This window comes from Rhinolophus sinicus, chromosome 8 (assembly GCF_057876585.1).
Source record: "Rhinolophus sinicus isolate RSI-liver-muscle chromosome 8, RSI-T2T, whole genome shotgun sequence".
Lineage (NCBI taxonomy): Eukaryota > Metazoa > Chordata > Mammalia > Chiroptera > Rhinolophidae > Rhinolophus > Rhinolophus sinicus.
Genome location: NC_142508.1, coordinates 25300018 through 25321808, shown reverse-complemented (window position 1 = coordinate 25321808; position 21791 = coordinate 25300018). Strand labels below are relative to the sequence as shown.

Below are 21791 nucleotides of genomic sequence, written 5' to 3'. Positions count from 1 at the left end.
TGGTAAAACCTGCACTTCCTGCAATCTGGACCATGCTTTTGCAACAGGAGGCGGTTGAAAGTGTACAGGCTTTCCTACCAGACAGACATGGTTTGGGGTCCTAACTGCTGTGCTCATTCACTCTGTGGCTTCAGGCAGCTCATCTTGTAACTTGCTTAGTTTCTGTAAAGCGAGCCTGTTGTAGGACTCGATGCAGTGCCATACATAATGCGCCCGGCAGTCTGGCACAGCAGCAGCAGGTTCCCATAGGTGTTAGTTTTCCTGGTTTAAGAGGAAAGAAACTAACAGGCACAACTGCCATTTACAGAGTACTTACTATGCTCATCAGAAAGTACATCTTATCTCTATAAGACCTACAGTCTGTCTCATGGAAACTATCAAACAGAAATAAGCAGTTACCACCCTGATTCATCCTATAGAAGCTTTGAATATATCTTCATTAAACTGCTTCTTCCAACTCGAGACTTCATTAGGATTCTGTCCTTGGCGGTACGGTTGTTAATGCCCTACAGCGTCCCTGGAACAGCCCAAGCACAAATTTGGAGCTGCATTCAGACCGTGTGCATTAGCAAGCAGCTGCAGGGGGCTAGTTTCTGGCATTTATCTAGCATAGCAAGAGCAATCACAAAGCCTCATCAAGGGCTTTCATGCTCTTTACTCTCTGAGCATTATCTGAGGCATAAGAGCATTTTTACACTAACAGGCAACGTTATGTAACGGCTGCATTGTGAATACTCAAGTTTTTCAGCACCAGCAGCTGCTACACGTGAAGCTCTGAATGTGTTTAATCAGTGAGCTAAGTCTCAGGTGATGAAGCCCATGAACGTAAATAAGCCCAGAAATTTCACTTTCTCTCCATCGCAGGGCAGCCAATACCTAGTGTGACAGATCGCACGCTGCTCGCACCGAGGCCAATGCTGGAGTCAGCAGTGTTATTACACGTCACATCTTCCAGACTCCACCATCCATCAGAAGAGATGGCTTGGAAATGATTTGTCAGAGCTTGACTCACTGCTTTTGAAAAATCATCCCATGATGTCTGTTTGCGGATATTTAAAATACATATTGTGTTTTCACATTCAAAGTCATCAGAACAATAGTTGTCTGGTTGAACTTCACCCAGTGAAATCCTTAAGGGTATTTTAAGAGCATCTGTTGGAAGAATAAAAGAATTAGAAGTTTTAAAAAAAATCCTGATAGAAAAAACAACAAAGCTATTATACAAAATAAGCAGATATGAAGATTTTAAAAACAAATCAAAAGGCTGCTATCCTATTTCTTTAAATAACATTAATTCAGTGTTCTTATACCGGAGTAAACGTTGATCTTCCATCTCTTCATGGTTTCCTTGGAACATGTTGCTCGCTTGAATTGTTCACCTTTCCTTATATCTTTGGCCTTTTCTATTTCATTGACTCTTTCCTTTCAGCAAGATTCTCAGGTTCTTTAAAAAACAAGAGAACTAGAACCCTCTCCCTCTCTGGACCCTGAATTCTCTATATTGCCCTTTCTCCTCATCTTCATTGATAATATCATGGATAAGACAGGGTACAGACACTTTATATATATAAAAGAAACCATAGGCTGAGTCTACAGGGGCTGAGCAGGGCTGCTGAGGATGGGACACTGTAGACATCACTTATTCATAGGGTCGCCAAGCGTTGGAGCCACTCAGTGGCACATGACACACACATAGTTGTATAGGTCAGTGTTAGGAGAGTGGCTTCAGAGTCATACAACCTTGGTCTGAGCCTCAGAGTCAGCTTTCTACTAGCTCTGTGTACTAGGTAAACCGCTCTGAGCTCTCTATAGCCCAATTTCTTCTATAAAATGGAAGGAATATACAATTGAGTTGTTATGAAGAGTAATGAACTCATGTTTGGAATAGATTTAACCCACTATCTGTTGCATAGTGAGTACTAGTAAGAATTTGATAAAAGTCAAACAGTACAGTAGAAGCTTCTAAAATGATCTTTCCAATCTCTCTGTGATACCACCTGACTGAAGCCCCACCAAGGCGGGCAGCACCCCCACGCACTTCCATTCTTATGAACTGAATTAAATGCTTACCAAGAGTCACTTGTGATTATTCCCAAATTTCCTGTCTGTTAACTCATTACCCTAATTCTAATTAGTAAATTAATATTCTCTAAACTGATGAAATGGGTTACTATTCTTACGAAATAGTAAGCTGAACTTACTAAGTTGAACGCTTTAATTACACTGAACAAAGGAATTGCTAAGAAAAAAGTCATTTAATGAGATATAGATGAGACAATTACAGAAAACTAGAAAAAAAATTTAACTATCTCGAGACAGATGCTGCTTTAGTTTGCTTCACATATTTAAGTTCTCAAACACTAGAAATCATAGATGAAGCATTGTGTGGTTTGTTCAAACCAGAGTGTGTGGAACTTCAATCAGTAGAACCAAACTGAAATGAAGACTTACACCTAAAAGTGGATGAAAGAACTACTTTATATGTTTTAAAGTAAAATAAAATGTTTTAAAAATGTGTATGTTTATGATTTACTTCTTAAACTGGCTTTTTCCATTAACTGACCAACTAGTGGATGATTTTATTTCCTGACTGTCCATTCTCAGTCCTTATCGCCAGCATCCGGCCAACGGATGTCTCTCTGCTCTCTGATGTACACTCCTACTGGATTTCCTCAGACCTCACTGGTCACTCTTTAATGTTGTTCCTTTGCTGGTCCCTCCACTTTTTCCAGATTTCTTAATGACAGAGTGTTGCAATGTCATTACGCTTATTTTTTTCTGTGTTCACTTCCTTAGTAACCTCACCCAGTCCCATGACTTCAGATATCGTCTACAGACCGCTGACTCTCAGATTGACATACCCAGCTCATACTCGCCTCCAGAATTCCCACTGACTTGACGTCTCCCACAGTCCTAAGAGACACCTCAAATTCACACATCCAAATCTGAACTCCTGATCCTCATTAGCAGGCTGCTTCACCCCCTACCTTCCCCTAGACAGACAGGTAACAGCATTTCCAACCTGCCAGTTACTTAGGCTGAAAACCTGGAGTCACCAATGAGTCTCCTTTCTCTCATACTTCACTTTCAATCCATCAGGCAGTTCTGTTGGCTGTACCTTCAGCTATATCCAGAACCACCTCATTGGCTACAATCTTAGACTGAGCAGTCATTATTGTTTTCTTACCTGGATTACCACATATTGGCCTAACAGGTCCCTGATTCTAGCTGGGACTTCCTAGAATCTATTCTCAACAAAGCAGCCAGTGAGACTATTAAAACACGAGCATGGCTCCCCCTAAGTCCCTACAACGGCTACAAATTCCAACAAGACCAGGCCCCTATGCCACTCTATCCTGGAACGTCTCTGACCTGTGTTCCTACTTCTCTGCCCTCGCTCATTCTAACCCAGTCACCCTGCCCTCCTTGCTCCTCAGACACACCAGCTCTGCCCCTTACCTCAGGGCCTCTGCACACTTGATATTCTGCCTGGAAAGTTCTAACCTGGAATATCTAGGTAGCTGCCCTCCTTACCTCCTTCAAGTGTGTGCTTAGGTGTCTTACCAGTGAGGCTACCCTGCCCATCATTTGGAAAACTGAATCTACGCCAAATCTATTTTAAAAACGCCCACTCCCAATCCCCCTTAGTCTTTTCCATAGCGCATATAACCACCCCACATGCCACAGGATGAATTATTTCTAATGTTTATTGTTCATTTTCCGACTCTTAACATTAGAACATAAATTCAATGTGAATTACTGGTACAGCTGGCTGATTGAATGGATTGGGTGATAATCTCAATGTAAGAGGTCACGCTATTTTATATGATCCAGCACTCCATATTTATAAACCCACAAGTGAACCTTTCGTAAATTGCTCTGTGGAGCATATATTCTTAGAGCTGGAAGAAACCAAAACCACCGTCAATGACCTTCATAGACAGGTGGGCAACCAGACGACTTGCCTAGGCTCATACAGCCAGCTAACGGCCAAGTTCCCACCCATGATTTCTCATACACTGCTAGTCTCATGTCTACAAAGACAACCTAAGTCACACGAAAAGAGCAATAATTACTTAGCATGCTTTCCTAGGTCAGTAAAATGCAAGGAAGAGCTTACCTTAGTTGAATAGCAATTAATTCTGGAAAAATGGCATGCTACATGGAAAACAATAATTACCACACTAATAATCAATAAAATATTTTTGTAGTAGCTAGGGCGCACAGACGGCTAAGCAGAGAATGAGAAAACTGGAGTTGTGTGAGAATTTCCCAGCATCCCAGAGGCCCGCACTGTGGGGGGCGGGGTGGGGGGCCAGGGAAGCTGTGAAGGGCACTTACGAAGATTCTCCAGCAGGTGTTTGCAGTCGTCAGTGGCCACGTCGTGCACCGTCCGATTGCACTTCTCTCTCCTGTCCGGCTCCAGCCCTGCATGCCTACACAAGATTTCTAGGCAGTTCTGTAAAGACAAGAGCTCTATTACCTCACGGCCCAATGAATACACTTGAGCTAACACCCAAAGGGAAAAGTCAGTTGCCTGCCTCAAGCAAATCAGAAATTCTCAGCTAGAAATCTTACTTCCCTTATAGCAACCCAAACATACAGATTATTCTAAACAATGTTTCAAAATGAAACTTGAAGAGTGCTTCATTTAAATGCAAATCATAGGATCTAAACACTGCTCCACAGAACAGCCTCCTAGGTTTCAAGAGGAACAAAATAGCATCCTAATCACTCAGCTTGCGGAGCGACATTAGGAAGAAACGGAGTTCAGCGGACCATGTCCTTTTCTGGCAATATGGCAACACAGAGGCTTTCGCCACAACTGGAAGCTACTTGATGTCCGCTGGACTACGAGGTGCTCTGCAGGTCACGTCAGCATAGGCACCGGCTTCACCAATTCTGTCCCAGAGTCCTTGCAAGCACTTTTATATTTGACATCTTACGTTATCCTTATGAAATCTATAAAGACCATGCTGGTTGAATTTTTAGAAAAACATTCCCAATAGATATTGAAGTCATGTTCCCTTTCTTCTTCGGCTTTTTCTTCTGTGCTGCTTAAGGAAATCTTCACTCAAAAACATCAGTAACCTATGAACTGATTATTTTCCCCAAATTTTCAAGCCCAAGAAGAAGTAAAACAGTATAGTTGCAAACATTTTCTAATGCGCAATTGCCTGGCATGATATTACATCAGGATATTTGCCAAGGAACTCTGCTGTATCAACTTTTACCTCTTCACAGACCTGCTTCACATTTTTTACTGATTTTCCACAAGAATAAGCACAAAACTGCACAGACCAGAAGGAACTAATAAGCAATGCCCTTCTCATCACTTCCCCAAACACACACATACACACACACACACACACACACACACATGCATGTATGCACACAACACACACACACACACACACACACACACACACACACACACACACATAAGGGAACACGCCCATGCTTGAGGCTGATTTGCACTTCTGACAACACAGTAAACTAGACAGTCTGAAAGCCTTCTCCACTGTTGCTATAAAACACCTGTTTTCTGTTTGGCAAAACATATTTTTCTTTTTATGTAAATATTTTCTGGAAGTATAACATCTAAATAGAAAAGTACACAGACAAGTGTGCAGCTTGAAGAATGATCACGAGGTGCACATACTTGTGGAAGGAGCATTCTGGAAGCTTCCATCTCGGTCATGAGCCCTCCCTTCTCCCCACCAGGTGTCCAGTACTCTGAGTTCTACTATCAGAGATTGGTTAGCCTGCTTATGGATGTTATATAAATGGAATCATGCTGCAGGCACACTTTTACATTTGGCTTCTGTCATGAAACGTAACGTCTTTGAGATTCATCCAGTGTTAGGAGTAGTCACAGTTAATCTTTTTTGGTTTGTTTTGTACTTTTTCAATTTACTGTGTGGTCTCCCATGATGTGAATATACCACAATTTACTTATCTGTTGTCTTATTGATGGACACCTGGGTTCTCCTACGAACATTCTGGTACAGGTCCCTTTGGTGGCCACATATACACATTTCTGTTGAGTGTGTGTACCGGAGTGGGACTGCTGGGTCCCACGGTATGCATCTGTTTTATGTCAGTATACACTGCGAAGCACTTTCAGAAGTAACTATACCAATTTCCACTGCCACCAGGAGAACGAACATGTGAGTTCCAATTGCTTCTTATTGCCCCAAAGCACTTTAAACACAACCACAAGGAAGGACAGGAAGTCCCTAAGGGCCACAAAGAAAAACAAGGAATAAGCTGAAACCACCAATTAAGTAAAATCTGAACAGGAAGCCAGTGCTGGTCTGAGAGCAAAGCCAATACAGATTTCTTGGGGATGCTGTGGGGATGGGGGGGGGCTAGGCCTGGGACCCACAAAACGGAGGAGAGGAAGCAGAGGACCCCCGAGTAAAGAAAGTTCACCTGACTGCAAAGGGAGTCAGCTAGGACTTCTGCTTCTGACTGCTCCTGCTCAGGCTGGAGGGGTCTGCTCTACAACTGTAAAGCTCTGGCTTTTGTAGGCCTGGCGTTCAGATATAAGAAATCACTAAGCCAGGAACTTAACTGAAAACAAAGCCAAATATATAAATAACAATTCTTAGGAAACTGTTCATTAATTTGTATAAAACTAATAAATGCATAAGATAGTTAATGAGCATTTCAGGAATGTCTATTTAGAGATTAACTCTAATAAGAGTGAGTACTAAGTAGAATGTAGTCTGAGCACTAAACTCTGTGATTTCCCGATGATAAGAGATAAAAATAACACATTTATCATGCAAGTTAGTACTTGCAGCAGAAGCAGGTAAGACAAACAGATCTGGATTATAACCCTGCCAATACAAATGTTTTCTATCTACCTCTTTTGGCAAATCATTCAACATTTTCCTGCTTCAGTTTCCTTATCTGTGTTTCAAAAATCTGTATTTTACAGGGTAGTTATGTGACTTCTATGAAAAGAGGAATAAAGAGCTCTTATATTCTCAGGACTTACTAAACTCTCAATATTTATTAGCTGCTGTTATTATTATAATCAGCAAAAACATCACCAATTAGAAAACAGCCTACTTATTCAGTTAAGTGGTAAGGTATTACAGCACATCAATAAATGTCACTGATCTCAATTCTAGGTGATGTTATTCCAAATTACAAACAGAAATGATAAAAGATGCAACCCAAATCTGCAAGATCCTTTTGTTTCTGATCCTCAAAGGATATCGTACCTAATTGTTATTACGCTCAGGTAGGCAGTGGGCAATTATATAAGCAGCTGACTTTGTCTTTAAGGAAGCACGAAATAGAAACAAAGCAGGATGACGCTTCCCAACACTGCTGCACATGTGCACACTGGGTGCTACGCTGGGCTCACAAGCAGCAAACGCAAAGAAGAAAACGCACAACGACAGTATTTGAGCACATAGTAGGTGCCAGGCACAGTTCCAACACTTTGCAAGTACGTAGTGCTCATTCATCCTCACAATTTATAGAAGATACAAGCACCTCTGTGCCAGGCGCTGTGTTGGAGCCCTGGCTTGTGACAATGAATAAGGCAACAGTTCTGATTCTCAGGGAGAACAAAACGTTGTGAAGTCAGACTTTGGGAAATGCGCACAGGAAGGGGGCTATTGAAATGATGAGCAAAGCTCTATGTGTGGGGGGAGTGGAGAACAGAATCTAAGCTCGCCCCTTGGTGGGTGGGCTGTGCGAAGAGAATAAATGCTGTGATGCCAGTCATGCTTCTGGAAATGGGTTCCCAGGGGACCTCAATGGGGCACATTGTCCTATCCAAGTGACGAAGAGCAAGAGCTCGAGATGAATTAGTCAAGCCAAAGTCTTATTCGTTGCCATCCAGGTACGTCTGCAATAACAGACTTAGAAAAGCAGTGGCTTAGGCTTCAGCTTTCACTTCCACTCACATCCCACTCACCAGGACTTAGGTGCAAAGGAAGCTGGAGAAGGTTACATCTTTATTTTGGGTGGTCATGGGCCCCACTGAAAACTGAGTGATCCGTTAGTCTAGAGAAACAGGAGGAGAGATGATGAGGGCCAGTAAACCATCTCTCCCATGGTCCTTTATAAGGAGTTGAGAGGCAAGGTCTCAGTGCCAAGGAGTCTAAGGAGAAACCCCAAGTCTGAAGAGCTAGAGATACCGCCAAAGTCAAGGCAGAGAGCTGAGAGTTCAAGACTGGGCAGAGGGAGCAAAGCGAAAGCAGTTTGTAGTCCAGGAGGTAAGGTCCTGTGCAGGTGCTTGGAGCAACAGTGGATGGACCCACTGTTTTGCAGAATGGTGGAGATGAAAGCAGTCAAAATGGGAAATGGTCACCTAAGCCAAAAGGCAGAGTTGGGGGTGAGTAGCCTAAAATGAAGACAGTTGGAGTCAGCTCTGAAGGGCTGAGTGCTGAGGACTTTGGATGCTTTTCTATAGGCACGAGAACATGTACAGGTGGGAAGGTGCCATGATTGGCTCAGGTCTGAAAACCAATTGGTGCAACTGAGAGATATATTGGAAGGAAGAGGAGGACAGGAAGGAGACCAGTTAAGAAAGAATTGTAGTAATAGTCCGTTTACTTATTGATTCAACATTTAGTACTTTTGGGTTAGAGACTCTGCTGGGCATGGCACATACAAAGATGGAAAAGAGATTTTTGGGGGCAGGCGGAAAGGGAGAGAGGCATGCAAATGATTACAGTGTTAAAGTACAAGCTCTGTAAGTGAAGTGTGAAGAGATGCCCTGGGAATATCTACCTCCTGGAAGCCAGGACTTGCGCTGAGATGTATCCAGGCAGGGAAGGGTCAGGACAGAAGAGGCCACATGAGGTAATGGGAACAGGAGATGCAAAGGCAGGGAGAGGAGACAGAGTGCAGGATGTGTGCACAGCAGCCAGCGGTGCATGGTCAGAGTACAGGACTCCAAGGGAAGGAGACAGGAAGTGTCTGTGGGGTTAGCCTGAGGCCACATCGGCTCTGGCACATATCACGGAAGCGACAGAGCCTTGTAAAGATGCTGAGCAGGTAGGTGACATGACCAAGTCCCCCTGTTAGAGCGGTCCCTCCCACAGCAGCATGAAGGAGTTGGAGACGCTGGATGAGGACATGGTGGCAGGGCCCGCATGAGTGCAGACAGCGGACAAGGGCTTTCCAAGGACAGTGCTCATGGGATATCCAAGACGCAACACACTCAACATTCATTTATCAAAGAATAAAACCGAGAGCTGCATCAATCAATTGAATTCATTAAGTTAGGAAGATGGGACAAGTACACAAACGCCAGGTGATTTCTTGGATTAAGAGAGAACAAGAGATGCAGCAGAGCAGCTGAGGGGCATAAACATGGGAGCCCAGAGACGCACCCACTGGAGCTGTCTGGTGGGAGCAAAACTGAATTCGGTCATCAACAGGGCTACCACACAATTGTCAAAACCGGGACACCTTTAAGAGTAAAAGGGGGCATTCTTCGTAGTTACACTGAATGAGAGGCATAAGAAGGACTGCATCACACAGACTGGGAAGTTGGTTCCTCCAGTTACCAAGGACACGTCCGGGAAACGGTGGCTTCCTGGGTAGGAACCTTCCTGGATGGATTCGGGAAACTCTTAGGTAGGGATAGAGGAAAGAATTTGGAATCTCTACAGGTTATATTCTGGGGATCAATAAGCTCATTCAAGGAAGAAAGGACAGAGTGAGTGAGAGGGGAAGAGGGTCAAACTCATATCTGTGACAGGTGTTAATAGAAAACACTGGAAAGTCCACGTCTCACGTGAGGGGTGGAGCATGACTCTGGTGGGCTAAGTTTATGTTAGAACCCTTTAGGATTCTGTCAGTTAACCACTGCTGCCTAGAGTAAGCAAGGGTGCAATAGTCTGCACTGAACATTCCAGAACGATTATTAAAAAATAGCTTTCCCTTTGTTTACACACAGCTAAGTCAGTCTGGCCTTTCAAAAATAATTCTATAAAAATTAAGGGTGAAAAGGAAATAAACACAGAGAATCTAAAGCACAAAAACAGATTTCAAAGAACAGGTTTGCATTTATTATGATTGACATCTAATCCCAAAGACTTGGCCCAACTTCACAAGTATCTTGTATTTCTCCTCTCCTAGCCAGATACCCAACTCTGTGTGACAAGGAAGAAATTAAGTGATTCCTAATCGTCTTTTTCTCTTTGCAGCCATGGCCTGGGGAGCGGGCATCTAAATCTCGGGCCCCATGTGGGCCTCTGCACTTGAGACACACCTCATCTAGACCATCCAAACAGGGTGGATTCTACAGTATGAGAGGAAATGCCAACACTCACCTGCCTAGAAGTCAACAATGCATCAGGCAGACCACAATCCTAACACAAGGCAAAAATGGCTGAAAAGTGGCAACAAGAGGGTCACTACCTCAGCAGAGGCCAGTGGGCAGCTCAGAGAAGGCCTCTAGGATGCTTGAAATAGAAATCTGGAAGATGGTTCAAAAGCCAGGAGTGGAGATTTGGGTTTGGGACTAGTTATTGCAGAAAGGTGAAAGACTGGATAAATTCTTTAAAAATAGGACTAGCCAGCTATGAATGGCACTTGAAAATTGCTTAGGGTTAAACAAAAGAGAAAATCCAGAGAAACAAAGTCAAAGCCTGATCATCAAAGTTGGAGGGGAGGCAAGGAAGGAACAGTGTTTGCCTTAAACAGTCAACCCAGAGAGACCACATACGAGCATGAGCGATAGGAAACCACCCGCTTTGGCAATGTGTAAGCGAGAATTCTAATGTACTCCTGCAGTCAGAAGCACACAGTCACCCAAATAAAGACTCTCTTTGTATGAGAGCTTCAGCAACAGAGATGCTCAAATCCACACAATCTCCCTAATATGTTTCTACTGCAGGAACTTGACATGTCAAAAGTCTCATGACAGAACAGAGAGTTTCACTAAAAAACTCTTCTATTTATACTAAGTGATGAAAACAAAGGTTTATCCTCAACGATTAGCTCAGCTCCAAGTCATTACAGGCTAGGTTTAGAGAGAGGTACTTCTATTACCAAACACAAAATAGTGATTTGCATAAATTGCTCAACCACTGGGAAAAAGACCAAGAACTAAAATGGAAAAAGCACTGACTTGGGAATCTGATCTATGAATTGACCTTGCAGAATTGGTTGTGCTATTTTTCCAACACTTAATTTTTTTATCTGCTAAACGAAGGTGTTGGACTGGATGAGCTATTTCCCTTTCAGCTCTGATATCCCACAATTTTTTGTTGAAAAACACGTGAAAACTGGTCATCTTCTTGGGTAAAAGTACTATTACGTTATGTAGATTGGACAGATATATACAACTATAGAGAGAAGAAACTTTTTTTTTTTTAAAAAACGCTCTACTTGTGGTCAGTGTAGAACCTTTTTACTCACATGATTAACTAAGAATTGTTTTTTAATTTTTCAGAAAACTGGTCCTCACAATTTAGTTGTAAATTGATTCCCTCTCTGGAGAACTATCTCAGCCAGAATATAAACAGTGTATTAGGCAAATGATGCAAAAATGTTTCCTAATGCCTTTGACTAGGAAGGAAGGTGGCATGGTATAGTGTGAAAAGTAATGAAATCAAGCCATCTGGGCTTCATTCCCAACTTCTATCTATGAATCCCTCCAGGGTTGAAATGTCCTTATAATCATAATAATCAAAAAATGAAGAGGTAAGACTGGAAGATTAAGTATCCACTCCAGGGCTACAGAAAACCCCACATTATTTTAATCTATTATTTTACTTAGAAGTGTGTAAATATCGCCAGTCATGCTGACTTTTTATAATCTCTCTTGTCGCAATTCATCTTAGGCTTCTCAAAGTAAGAGAACACAGGGAGAGTCATATTCTGTGTGAGACAGAGGTCACAGTGCCCTTTACGCCGCAATGACTGAGCATCCACAGTGACCAGGGGCCCGAGAATCCGTGAAGATACCACCCAGTATACAAAGCAGCAGGATAGTATGGAGCTCATAACTAAGGAGCTGAGCTACAGCACAAGCGCCCTACACCACAGGTGACTCACCCCGGAGAGTGGAGAGGTTCGTTAGCTGAATGTTCTATATCAGTCAGGCTCGGGTTTTTTAATTTTATTTTGGATCCAGATTGAGCGCATGTACACACACTCCTACCAGTAACATCTTGCATTATACTCTGAGACGTTCCTTAGGGGGTGGAGGCTGGTTGCAAACTACCCCTCCTATGCTCCTTTGAACCTTCAAATGAGATTCACTGTCTTAGATTAACTGTATTTTCAAATTTAAACTTTACACATTTCCCATCTTTGTCTCCTAAAACCTTTATGTCAAATGCTATGACATTCCATTTAAATGCATATATATATATATATATATATATATATATATATATATATATATAATCAAGTTCACATAATTTTTGTTTTTTTTTGGTTAAAGGATAAAATGGCAAGGAGGGCAGGGGGAACGACTGCTAACAAACAAAACCTCTACATTCAACTGAATCATTTGGTTTTTTTTTTTAAACCAAAGTCCAAAATGAACAGCTCCTGCTCTGGATAACAATAAGAGGGAGTTACCCAACAGAACTTCCAAATGCACATTTAGCTATTCCCAGGCGCCTCCATCTGGATGAACATATCACAGCGCTTAAATTCTGCATGTCTAAACCCACGTTCTGTCTTCTTGTTCATGACACCTCTTCTTTTCTCTTTCTGGGAACCCACTGTTACCCTGCTCAGCTCCCTCATTTCCCATATCTAATCTGTCTTCAGCCCTTGGACATTCCTACCTGTAATGTCTCTTCTTATTTCTACCACTCCCATCATCTTTCACCTAGTCTCTCTCCCTGACACTATTTTTTTCATAATCCCAAGTCTTCTACATGTGCTTGCTAAATTAATCTATTTAAACTAGAGAGCTGATGATTTTGCTCCTTTGGGCAAAACCTTTCAATGGTTTTACTCTGATTAGTACATAACACCCAAACTCCGTAACTCACTGAAGGCCCGTGCCACACTGCGAGACACCCGTCCAGTCTCACTTATCACTACTTTCGTTAGCTCCATTGGAGCTGTTGCCCTCACCGCCTTCCATTCTGTTCCTCTTGTTCCATCTCATCTGCTCTCTCTCAGTGATGATGGCTAATTGAAGCCCCTCTGCAAGGCTCCCAATTATTTCTATCTCCTCTACAATGAGTCATTCCTGAGCTCAACGTCCCCGTAGCTCTGCTCTCTGAAACATGTGTGCTGGCTTCGTTTTTTCCACAAAAATAAAAAAGTGCATTGTATACTGTTCTAACCACATGTCAATTATCCTTGCTTTTTCAGAAAACATATTTTCCAACTATGGTTGCTATTCTACTCCCCTTGTCTTAATGTTTTGTGCTTCTCTTGCCCTACAGCTGTCTTGTACCCCACACCCTTGCCACTGGACTAGGAGTTACCCAGTGGCATAAATGACCCCTGCAAATGTTAGCACACAGTGCCCTGCACCCAGGAGCTTCCTAAGCTCATTATTGCTAAAGTATATTGTTTCCAAAGTGACCTAAATAGAAAAAGAAGCACAAGTGAATGTGCTTCTATATTATGTCACTTCCTTAATAATCAGAAACTTTTTCTACTCTTAACTGATGAGTGAAATCCAGCTCTCCACCTCCCAGTAGGACAGCACAGGCAGGGCGTAAGGAGGCAGTCCACTGCAGAGGGCATGCACTTGAACTCTGTCCCCCTCCACCTAGCAGCACGGCCTTGGTACTGAACTAACAATCCAGGGGAATAAATCAATAACAAACTTGTTTTCTAATTTGAGATAAAATGCCCGAATTTACTCCCCCATTTCTTGTTAACAATCTCCAAATATAATTTTTTTAAATAAAAAGTCTCACTTTTTTTTTTACCCAATTATAGCTAATGTTCAATAATATTCTGTTAGTTTCAGGTGTACTGCACAGTGGTTTATATAATTTGCGAAGTGATCCCCAGGTAGTGTAGAATAACTTTACATAGTCATTACAATGTTATAGACTATATTCCCTATGCTGTGCTTTACATCCCTGTGACCACTGTAACTACTAATTTGTACTTTATCCCTTCACCTTTTTCACCCAGCTCCCAAGCCCCACTCCTATCTGGCAACCATCAGTTGTTTTTCCCTGTATCTATGAGTCTGTTTCTGTTTTGTTTGTTCTTTTATTTTGTTCTTTAGATTCCACGTAAGTCTCATATATTCTTGATCATAACTATCTTGTGGACAGAAAAAAGGCAGTGCATGTTGGTAGCCGATCATCTCCTACGAGGGTATAACACACTCCTATTATTAAATGCAGTACACTCACTCGACAGCAGACAACTTTGCCATTCATCAGATCACAACTGATTAATGAGGTCGGATGCCCCCAGACCCACCTTAAAACCCTTTGAAGCAGCAATATGGGCAGCGGTCCAGCCTTCTCTGTCGGCCTGGTTAATGAGGTCTGCAGGAACCACAGGCTTGGCTGTGCCTTCAGGACGCCCTTCTCCTCCATCCAAGCCACAGACGCCCGACTCAGGCTCTTCTTCATGCAGAGAGTGGCCACGCACTGGTACGCTATGGTACATGAGAAGCTTGAGGCTGTCCGCATGACCAGCGTCCACAGCTGCGTGCACTGGTGTCCAGCCATCCTGAAAATAAAACAACCGGGGGAATGGTTGATGGCAACATTAATATTGAACTACTAAAAGTTCACCCCTACACGTGCTTGGGCATGGACCACTGAGCTGGGCAAAACAGGCATGCCACCCCTGAGTATCACTGAAGAGCTGAGTCCCTGACCTCCATCAATTGCTGGATTTCCCATTGCTATGACTCATGTTTGCTAGTTTGTAAAATTTCCACCTAATAGTTATCCATTTGGAGTGAGCAGGGACTGGCTAGGTCAGTAACTAAGCATTATATATGGAAAACCAAAATCTCAATTTAATGCTACAAAAGAGAACGAACTTCAGCATAAAGAGATTTTTTTTTTTTAAAAAATGTGTTATTAGGAATGTAGTAAATGAATTCCATTATAAGCGAGTTTTACTTCTAGTGATCTTAAAATTTTATGCTAATGATTCCAGAAGGAAGGATTCTAGATTATAGGGAAAGGGTAGACATACAAGAAAAACAAAGCCAAATTACTTCATGCCCATGGGGGCTCTATGAAGTGCTTGTTGTGTGATTGCAGTGGGGTACTGGTACGCACAGGCTTAGAAAATGCTCCAACTAAAACGCCTGGGACCATTCTCTAGAATACGCTACTTTGAAGCCTGTCATCCACTTAGCCGACTCAGACTTAGCCGGTTGCCAGAGCCGACTCAACTCTTTTCTAGAACAGTGGTTCTCAGGTGTGGTCACCAGATCAGCAACAGCAGCTTCACCAGGAACATGTTACACTTGCAAATCTTGGGCCTCACTCCAGACCTGCAGAACCGGAAACTGCCCAGTGGTGGCCAGAGATCTATTCTCACAAGCCCTCCAGGTCACAGTGATGCACTGAAGTTTGTCACGCACTATTCTAGGGAAAATCTTGGTCCCTTCTAGAGTCTCACATTTGTTACACAGGATGGGTCTGCCTGCTACGCAGCTACTTTTCCTCATTAGACTTTTAAGACTTTCATAAAAGAACTAAGCATTATTTTGATGATTTGTGTTTTGGCTTTATATTACTTTCCTAGCTTTATTTTCCCTTTGGCATTTTTTTTTTCATGTGGTTATTTCATATTGCTATTCTAAATACATTTCAGTGAGCTTCAACACATCTTTTTTTTTTTTTTTAATAATGAGATAAAACATTGGGCAAAAACTAGACAATAAATGGTAACAACGTACATTTACACTGAGTCGTCTGATCACTCGCTTAACCTGTCCCTTGATGATGTGGCTTTCTCTCTGGTTCTGGACTTCTCACTGAAGAAGGCAACTAGACTGAGGCAAGACCACGGCTGGGCAGTAACCGAAATGCCATGTAGTGTGGGTGGGCTCCAGCCAGGGAAAGCTTTTCATGGCTTGTTCGTTGTGTATTAGCCTTCCCTGGCCTCAGAGTATAAGCCCTCTTAACCTTCCCTAATTTCTATTACAAATGTCAAGCAGCCCTTCCTGAAAAAAACGTTCAATCTTCCATTCTCCTTTGACTTCTTATTAAAAGTCACAAGAAATTACATTCCCTTAAAATCTTCTGTCAATTATACTGTTTACCTCTGTATTTCTAATTATTTGGTTCGGCTTATCAACAACTAGCTGGAGATCACAGCGTTCTGTTCTCCAATTTACAGGACGTGGCAAATTTTTATGCTGCACTACTTGTCACTTAGCTTGGTGATTAAAATTCATTTTTCACATGTAAGGTCGAATTTCATAACTTCATAATGAAATCTGTGTGACAACCACAGATTTCTTAGATAAAATATAACATGAATACAAAATATGAAATAACATGAATAATATAACACTGGATTATTTTTCACAGATATTCCAAGAAATAAAAAGATGATTTTTTTTAAAGCTCTAGCAATAGGACTCAATGGAAAATGCCTCGTTTATATTATACCCTCGGTTATACCCTTAATTATTAGTTCTCCTTTGAGAAATTACGTAAGAAAACCCAGGATCCAAGAGTGACCTGTAAAACAGATAATGCACGTTTATATCCAAGGACATTTTAAGCGTGTTTCCTGTGAAGTGGATGCACAGTCTAGTCAATTCTCAATTAAGAGAAGAGATCCAAGGTAGAGATAACCTTCAGAAATTAAAACGTTCACTTGTCTTTCATCAGGAGTCTCCTGCAGGGTGGTGATCGTTACAACAAAACTGAAACAACACGGGAGCCCAGTGAGGAGCAGTGCGTGGTAGAAGCTCCTGAACTCCTCCAGCCTTAGATAGGCCTGAGTCAGTGTACAGACGGGTGATTTCTTGTCTTCAAATGCATTAAAATAGATTGAAGACAAACAACTTTGGGAAGGTTCCTTGGGAAGTTTTATGGCCAGTGCATTTCCATGTGGCTGAGGGACATGCATTCCACAGGGATTCGCCAGTTTCTCAGTCCCTGACCTCACCTGCGCAGCTCGTATGGGAAACATCAGAGTTGTGCAGGGCTGGGGGGTGGGGGGTGGGAGGGAGATGTCAGCCCTCACATCAGTGTGTCAGCTTCCACCACCGTGGATTTCCACATACAGTGCTTCAAGTTCTGAGGCAAATTAGACAGTGACCCTGAACTCTGGGAGGCGCTGCACAATCTGATCAATAACAAACATTAGTCCTACGTGGAACAGTGAACACAAATAACTCCCCTCCGAGTGCTAGCCAGGGGCACCACTGCACCCCAAAATTCCTGTTTGTTCACACATTACAGCTCAGGACTATGACAGTTAACATCTGTGGGCTGCTACAAATCCCAGGCACGGTACCAACTGCCTTTCATAGACAGACTCATTTCTCAATACCCCGAATAATGGCTATTACAAGTATTACTAGCCTCGTTTTGTACAGGGGTCAACCAAGGCACAGAGAAGTAAGAAAAGTTTCCCAAGGTCACACAGCATTGTGGAGGCAAGGTTCAAACCATAGGTCTGATTTCAGAGCCTGAGTTCTGAGCCTTTATGCAATACTTTTTTCTTTCTACATCACTGCCACTGCTGCCAGCTTATACTTCTATAGTCCACAGTACTTTACAAATTATGTAATGCACCTTGAAAATACGTCCAGAATTGGACCATTCCTCACTCCACCTCTCAACCTTGATCCGAACTATGACTTCTTCCCTGGATTAAAATATGATTCCTGACAGGCTTCCTTGCACCTGTCTGGCCCCCACCTACGTTTGTTCTTACCCTGCAGCCAGAGTGATTCTTGTAAAAACGAGTTAGTTCATATTCCTGTCCTGTTCAAAACCATCCAAAGGCATCCTGTGTCACCCTGTGGCCCTGACCGTGGCCCCACGACCTCATACTTGGCTTCACTGGCCTCGAGGGGCAGAGGGTGCCACCTCTGTCCTCCCTGAGGCCTCTGCACTTCGGCTCGGCAGCCTGCACACTGCTCTCCTCGCCTCTTCAGAGCCCGCGCCCTCGCTTCCTGCAGGTGTCGGCTCAACTGTCACAATTGCACTGAAGACTTTTCTGACCAACTCTCATAAAGTAACCCCCGCCCCAGGTACTCCCATCTCCTAAACATCCAGCTCTTATCTCTTCACTTGCTTGTTTATTGGCCTCCGTCCCCAATAACGGGACATAAGATCCACGAGGGTGTGAACCGTTCCATTTGCTGCCATCTCTCTGGCCCCTGGGACGGCTGGTGCTCAGGAAATATTTGGTGAATGAATAAAAACTTTTACCTCCATGATCTCCCCTAATTCTGAAAACATTTTCCTGGTTTACAGATGAATAATCTGATGTTAGAAGGATAAAGGACTGGTTACGCTAACAGACAGCGCTTTTAGTTAGCAGAGACTCAAACAGACAACAGACACTGTCCGTAACCAATAGCTCAAGAAGCAAAACAAGAAAAAAGCAACCTCTACTTTTAAAGTTTTGTTTTGCTTTTTTCCTAGCTGTAGGGTTTGTAGACACATTGCAAGTAATAGGACAAAACCCCCAAATCTGGTACTCACACTAGTTTTTATGCTTCGGTCACTTCCAGCTTCCAACAAGAGTTTAATACATTCTTTATTTCCATTTTTACAGGCCAGGTATAGAGGTGTCTGTCCTCCATCAGCAGTATGATTAATGTCAGCATCGTATGCAGTTAATAATTCTACACACCTGAACACAAGATTATGATTAATTATACAAAAGCTGAGTTTGATGTCTGAAGTGCCACCTGACCAAGATATAGAAAACAATGCTAAAGCAATTCTGCATCTTTATATACATCACACACACACACACACACACACACACACACGGTGCCAAAAAATGTATACACTTTTTAAGAAAGGAAAACTGTGTTAAAATTGTAATACTCAATATATACCAATAACAAAAGATGAATACAAATCACATTTGACTTCTGCAATTACAAGAGGTGCTCAAAGTGGTTACCGTCAGCGTCCAGACACTTCTGATTATAGCAAACTACTGCTTGAGCAACGTTGACCAAAGTGTCCACTTGTATACATTTTTTTGGAGCCAAATATATATATAAAATCACTGGGGGTATTATGTGGGTACTGTTTTTTAACAAAGCTAGAAGATATATTTTAATCACAAATTTAATTATTCCCATGAAAAATTTAAAACAGCAACCTTGACCAAGGGCTAAAATTTGGTTTATGACACTTTTCTGTAACCAAGTTGTAAAAGTAGAGATCTCGCAACATGTTTAGGTTATTGGGATGACTGATTTAACGGTGCTTGACGTATGTTATTTGTGGTACAAATAGTTTGAACCTTGAAAAAAATCAGGCTGCTGAGTAATTCTGGGATTTTTCACTTGGGAAAATAATTATAAATAGTGCAGACAGCAGGGCACCATGTGACCCTGCTATAAGGCAGTGGGAGACAGAGAACAGGGGAGCACGTGGGGAGAAGAGACAGCAGAGACTGTCCTATGTCCTGACAGGTGCTTGTTTCCCAGGAAGAAGACACAGCTAAGCAGAAACTCATAGCCCTGAGAATCAAGATGGAAAGAAATGAGGTAAATTCAAGATGCAGTGGCATTCAGTAACTAGCTGAACAGCAGGAGCTTGAGTTTGTGAACTTAGGTGAGAATAAACGTAGAACAGAGAATTAAACTATAATAAAATTCAGAAGCAATTCACATAATCTTCATTTTTTTTTTACATGGGATGTATGTCTCCGTTTGGCTTTCCTTGGCAACATCTGGTTTGTTTATATGTATCTTAAAAATAAACTACATATTGATATGTGCGTGTACCTCATATACATTTAAATTAATCAGCCCCCAGTGTTTTTCCTTTTTGTAAAGCTACTCATGTCTCCATTCCCATGACTGTTATACTATCCAAGCAAATGGCCCTACAGATTGCCGGGTGACAGTAAGGTAAAAGGTGATAGCCCAGAAGAAAAAGATCTCCCTTGGAGGAGTCAGGACACATGCAAAATGTAATAGCAAAACCAGTTATCTACAGCCCTCAATAATAGGGTGTTGACATGAGAAATCAATAAATAATGCTATATTAGAAGGATGCACTTAGAATTTTTAAAAACTTCCATTTACAATTAATAGCATTAGTATGAACCTTAAAACTCATATTTCAAGAAGTCTGAAATTTGCTAAAGAACATTTCTATTAGGATATTTAGATAAACACTTGAAAACAGCTCTCAACGCCTGCAACCTGAAGTTTCAGCACAGGCAGAGAAGCGACTTAGCTACATTCTATCTTACTAAAATGTGACTCAATTTTACAAAGTCATTTACTACAGTGTTTCCCCAAAAATAAGACCTAGCCGGACAATCAGCTCTAATGCGTCTTTTGGAGCAAAAATTAATATAAGACTCGGTCTTATAGTAAAATAAGACCGGGTCTTATATCATATATAAGACCCGGTCTTATAATAATTTTATATGTAATATAAGACCGGGTCTTATACTAATTTTTGCTCCAAAAGTCACATTAGAGCTGATGGTCTGGCTAGGTCTTATTTTGGGGGAAACACATGTTCAATTGCTTTAGTAAGCTACTGAAGAAATCATTGCTAAAGTTATATCTATTATAATTGATAGGTTCTTTTGATTTTGTGCTCTAATTTCAATATGTAAAGTTTCTGCTCTAATTTTTTTAAATGATAAAACAAGGTAAATTGGGATATAATACTGAATAAATTGCCATCAGGAAGTTAAGATTGGTACAAATAATATAATTTGATGCTTTACTTTTAATGCCATCTTAAGTAAAACAAAGCTTCTTTGTGTGGGGGGGTGGAAAACAGTGAACATCAAAGTATAACAGTCTATTATATCACCACATATATGTTGATGTACTATTAATAGATTATAGTTCAGAATCAAGTTCATTCATGTGAAGTATGGACACGTCATATTTCCCTTCTTCTCATCCATCACATACAACTCTTTACCAACAATTAAGGGCAAAATTAAGATCCTACTTTGTGTTTAAACCGTCAAAAATATTTAGTGAATTTATTGCCAATGGATTTTAAGCAGTAGTTTATACATTCAGCTAGAACTGAAATATGTGTGCAAAATACAAAGAGGCCCTTTTCATATAGAAAGAAACACACAACAAAAAACAACGAATTAAGAGCATCACTTACTTGTAATGTCCCTGAGCAGCTGCAGCACACAAGGGTGTGAAGCCATTTCTATCAGCAGCATCGACTTGGGCGTCTGCATTCAGCAGCAATCTCACACAGTCTATGGATTTTAGAAGAAGGTCATTTTAAGTCTCCATTTAGAGTTGTGATGAGCCAAATGCTATGCAAGCTGTGGACAGACCCTAAATCCAAAGGACCTCTCCCGAAAGGAATTCACTGGACAATTTTATCATGGTGAATGTGAGACTCCAAGACTATTTTATGGGGAAAGCAGCCTCCTTTCCTGAAGACTGCAATACCCCAGACTCACCAATTAAGACGTGAGTTTTTGGGTGTTTTGGGAAGAGTTGCTGAATGACAGAATCGTCAGGTGTTAGAAAATGCTTTACCAGATTTTTCTTCCAGACAATCCCAGAAAATAATGTTGTGGGATGGACAACCAAATCCATTTACCAAACTGAAATACCATTCTTTATATTTAAATAGTTAAAATTTTACTTTGTTTTATTTAATCTTTAAAGTGCTTTCATGTAGTGGTCACCCTACACTTAA

The 21791-nt window shown here is 41.7% G+C and overlaps 1 protein-coding gene across 3 annotated transcripts in view; it reads right to left on the bottom strand.

Moving 5' to 3' along the window:
• Nucleotides 1-21791, bottom strand: part of CTTNBP2 (cortactin binding protein 2) — a 134803-nt gene that overhangs the window by 42903 nt on the left and 70109 nt on the right. For all 3 annotated transcript variants that reach the window (XM_074315676.2, XM_019743209.3, XM_074315677.2), the window contains 5 exons: nt 21240-21339; nt 18612-18762; nt 14395-14649; nt 4342-4459; nt 877-1152 (listed from right to left, as the gene is read on the bottom strand). In XM_074315676.2, coding sequence (XP_074171777.2) covers nt 877-1152; nt 4342-4459; nt 14395-14649; nt 18612-18762; nt 21240-21339 — 900 coding nt within the window. The remainder of the gene's footprint in view (nt 1-876; nt 1153-4341; nt 4460-14394; nt 14650-18611; nt 18763-21239; nt 21340-21791) is intronic.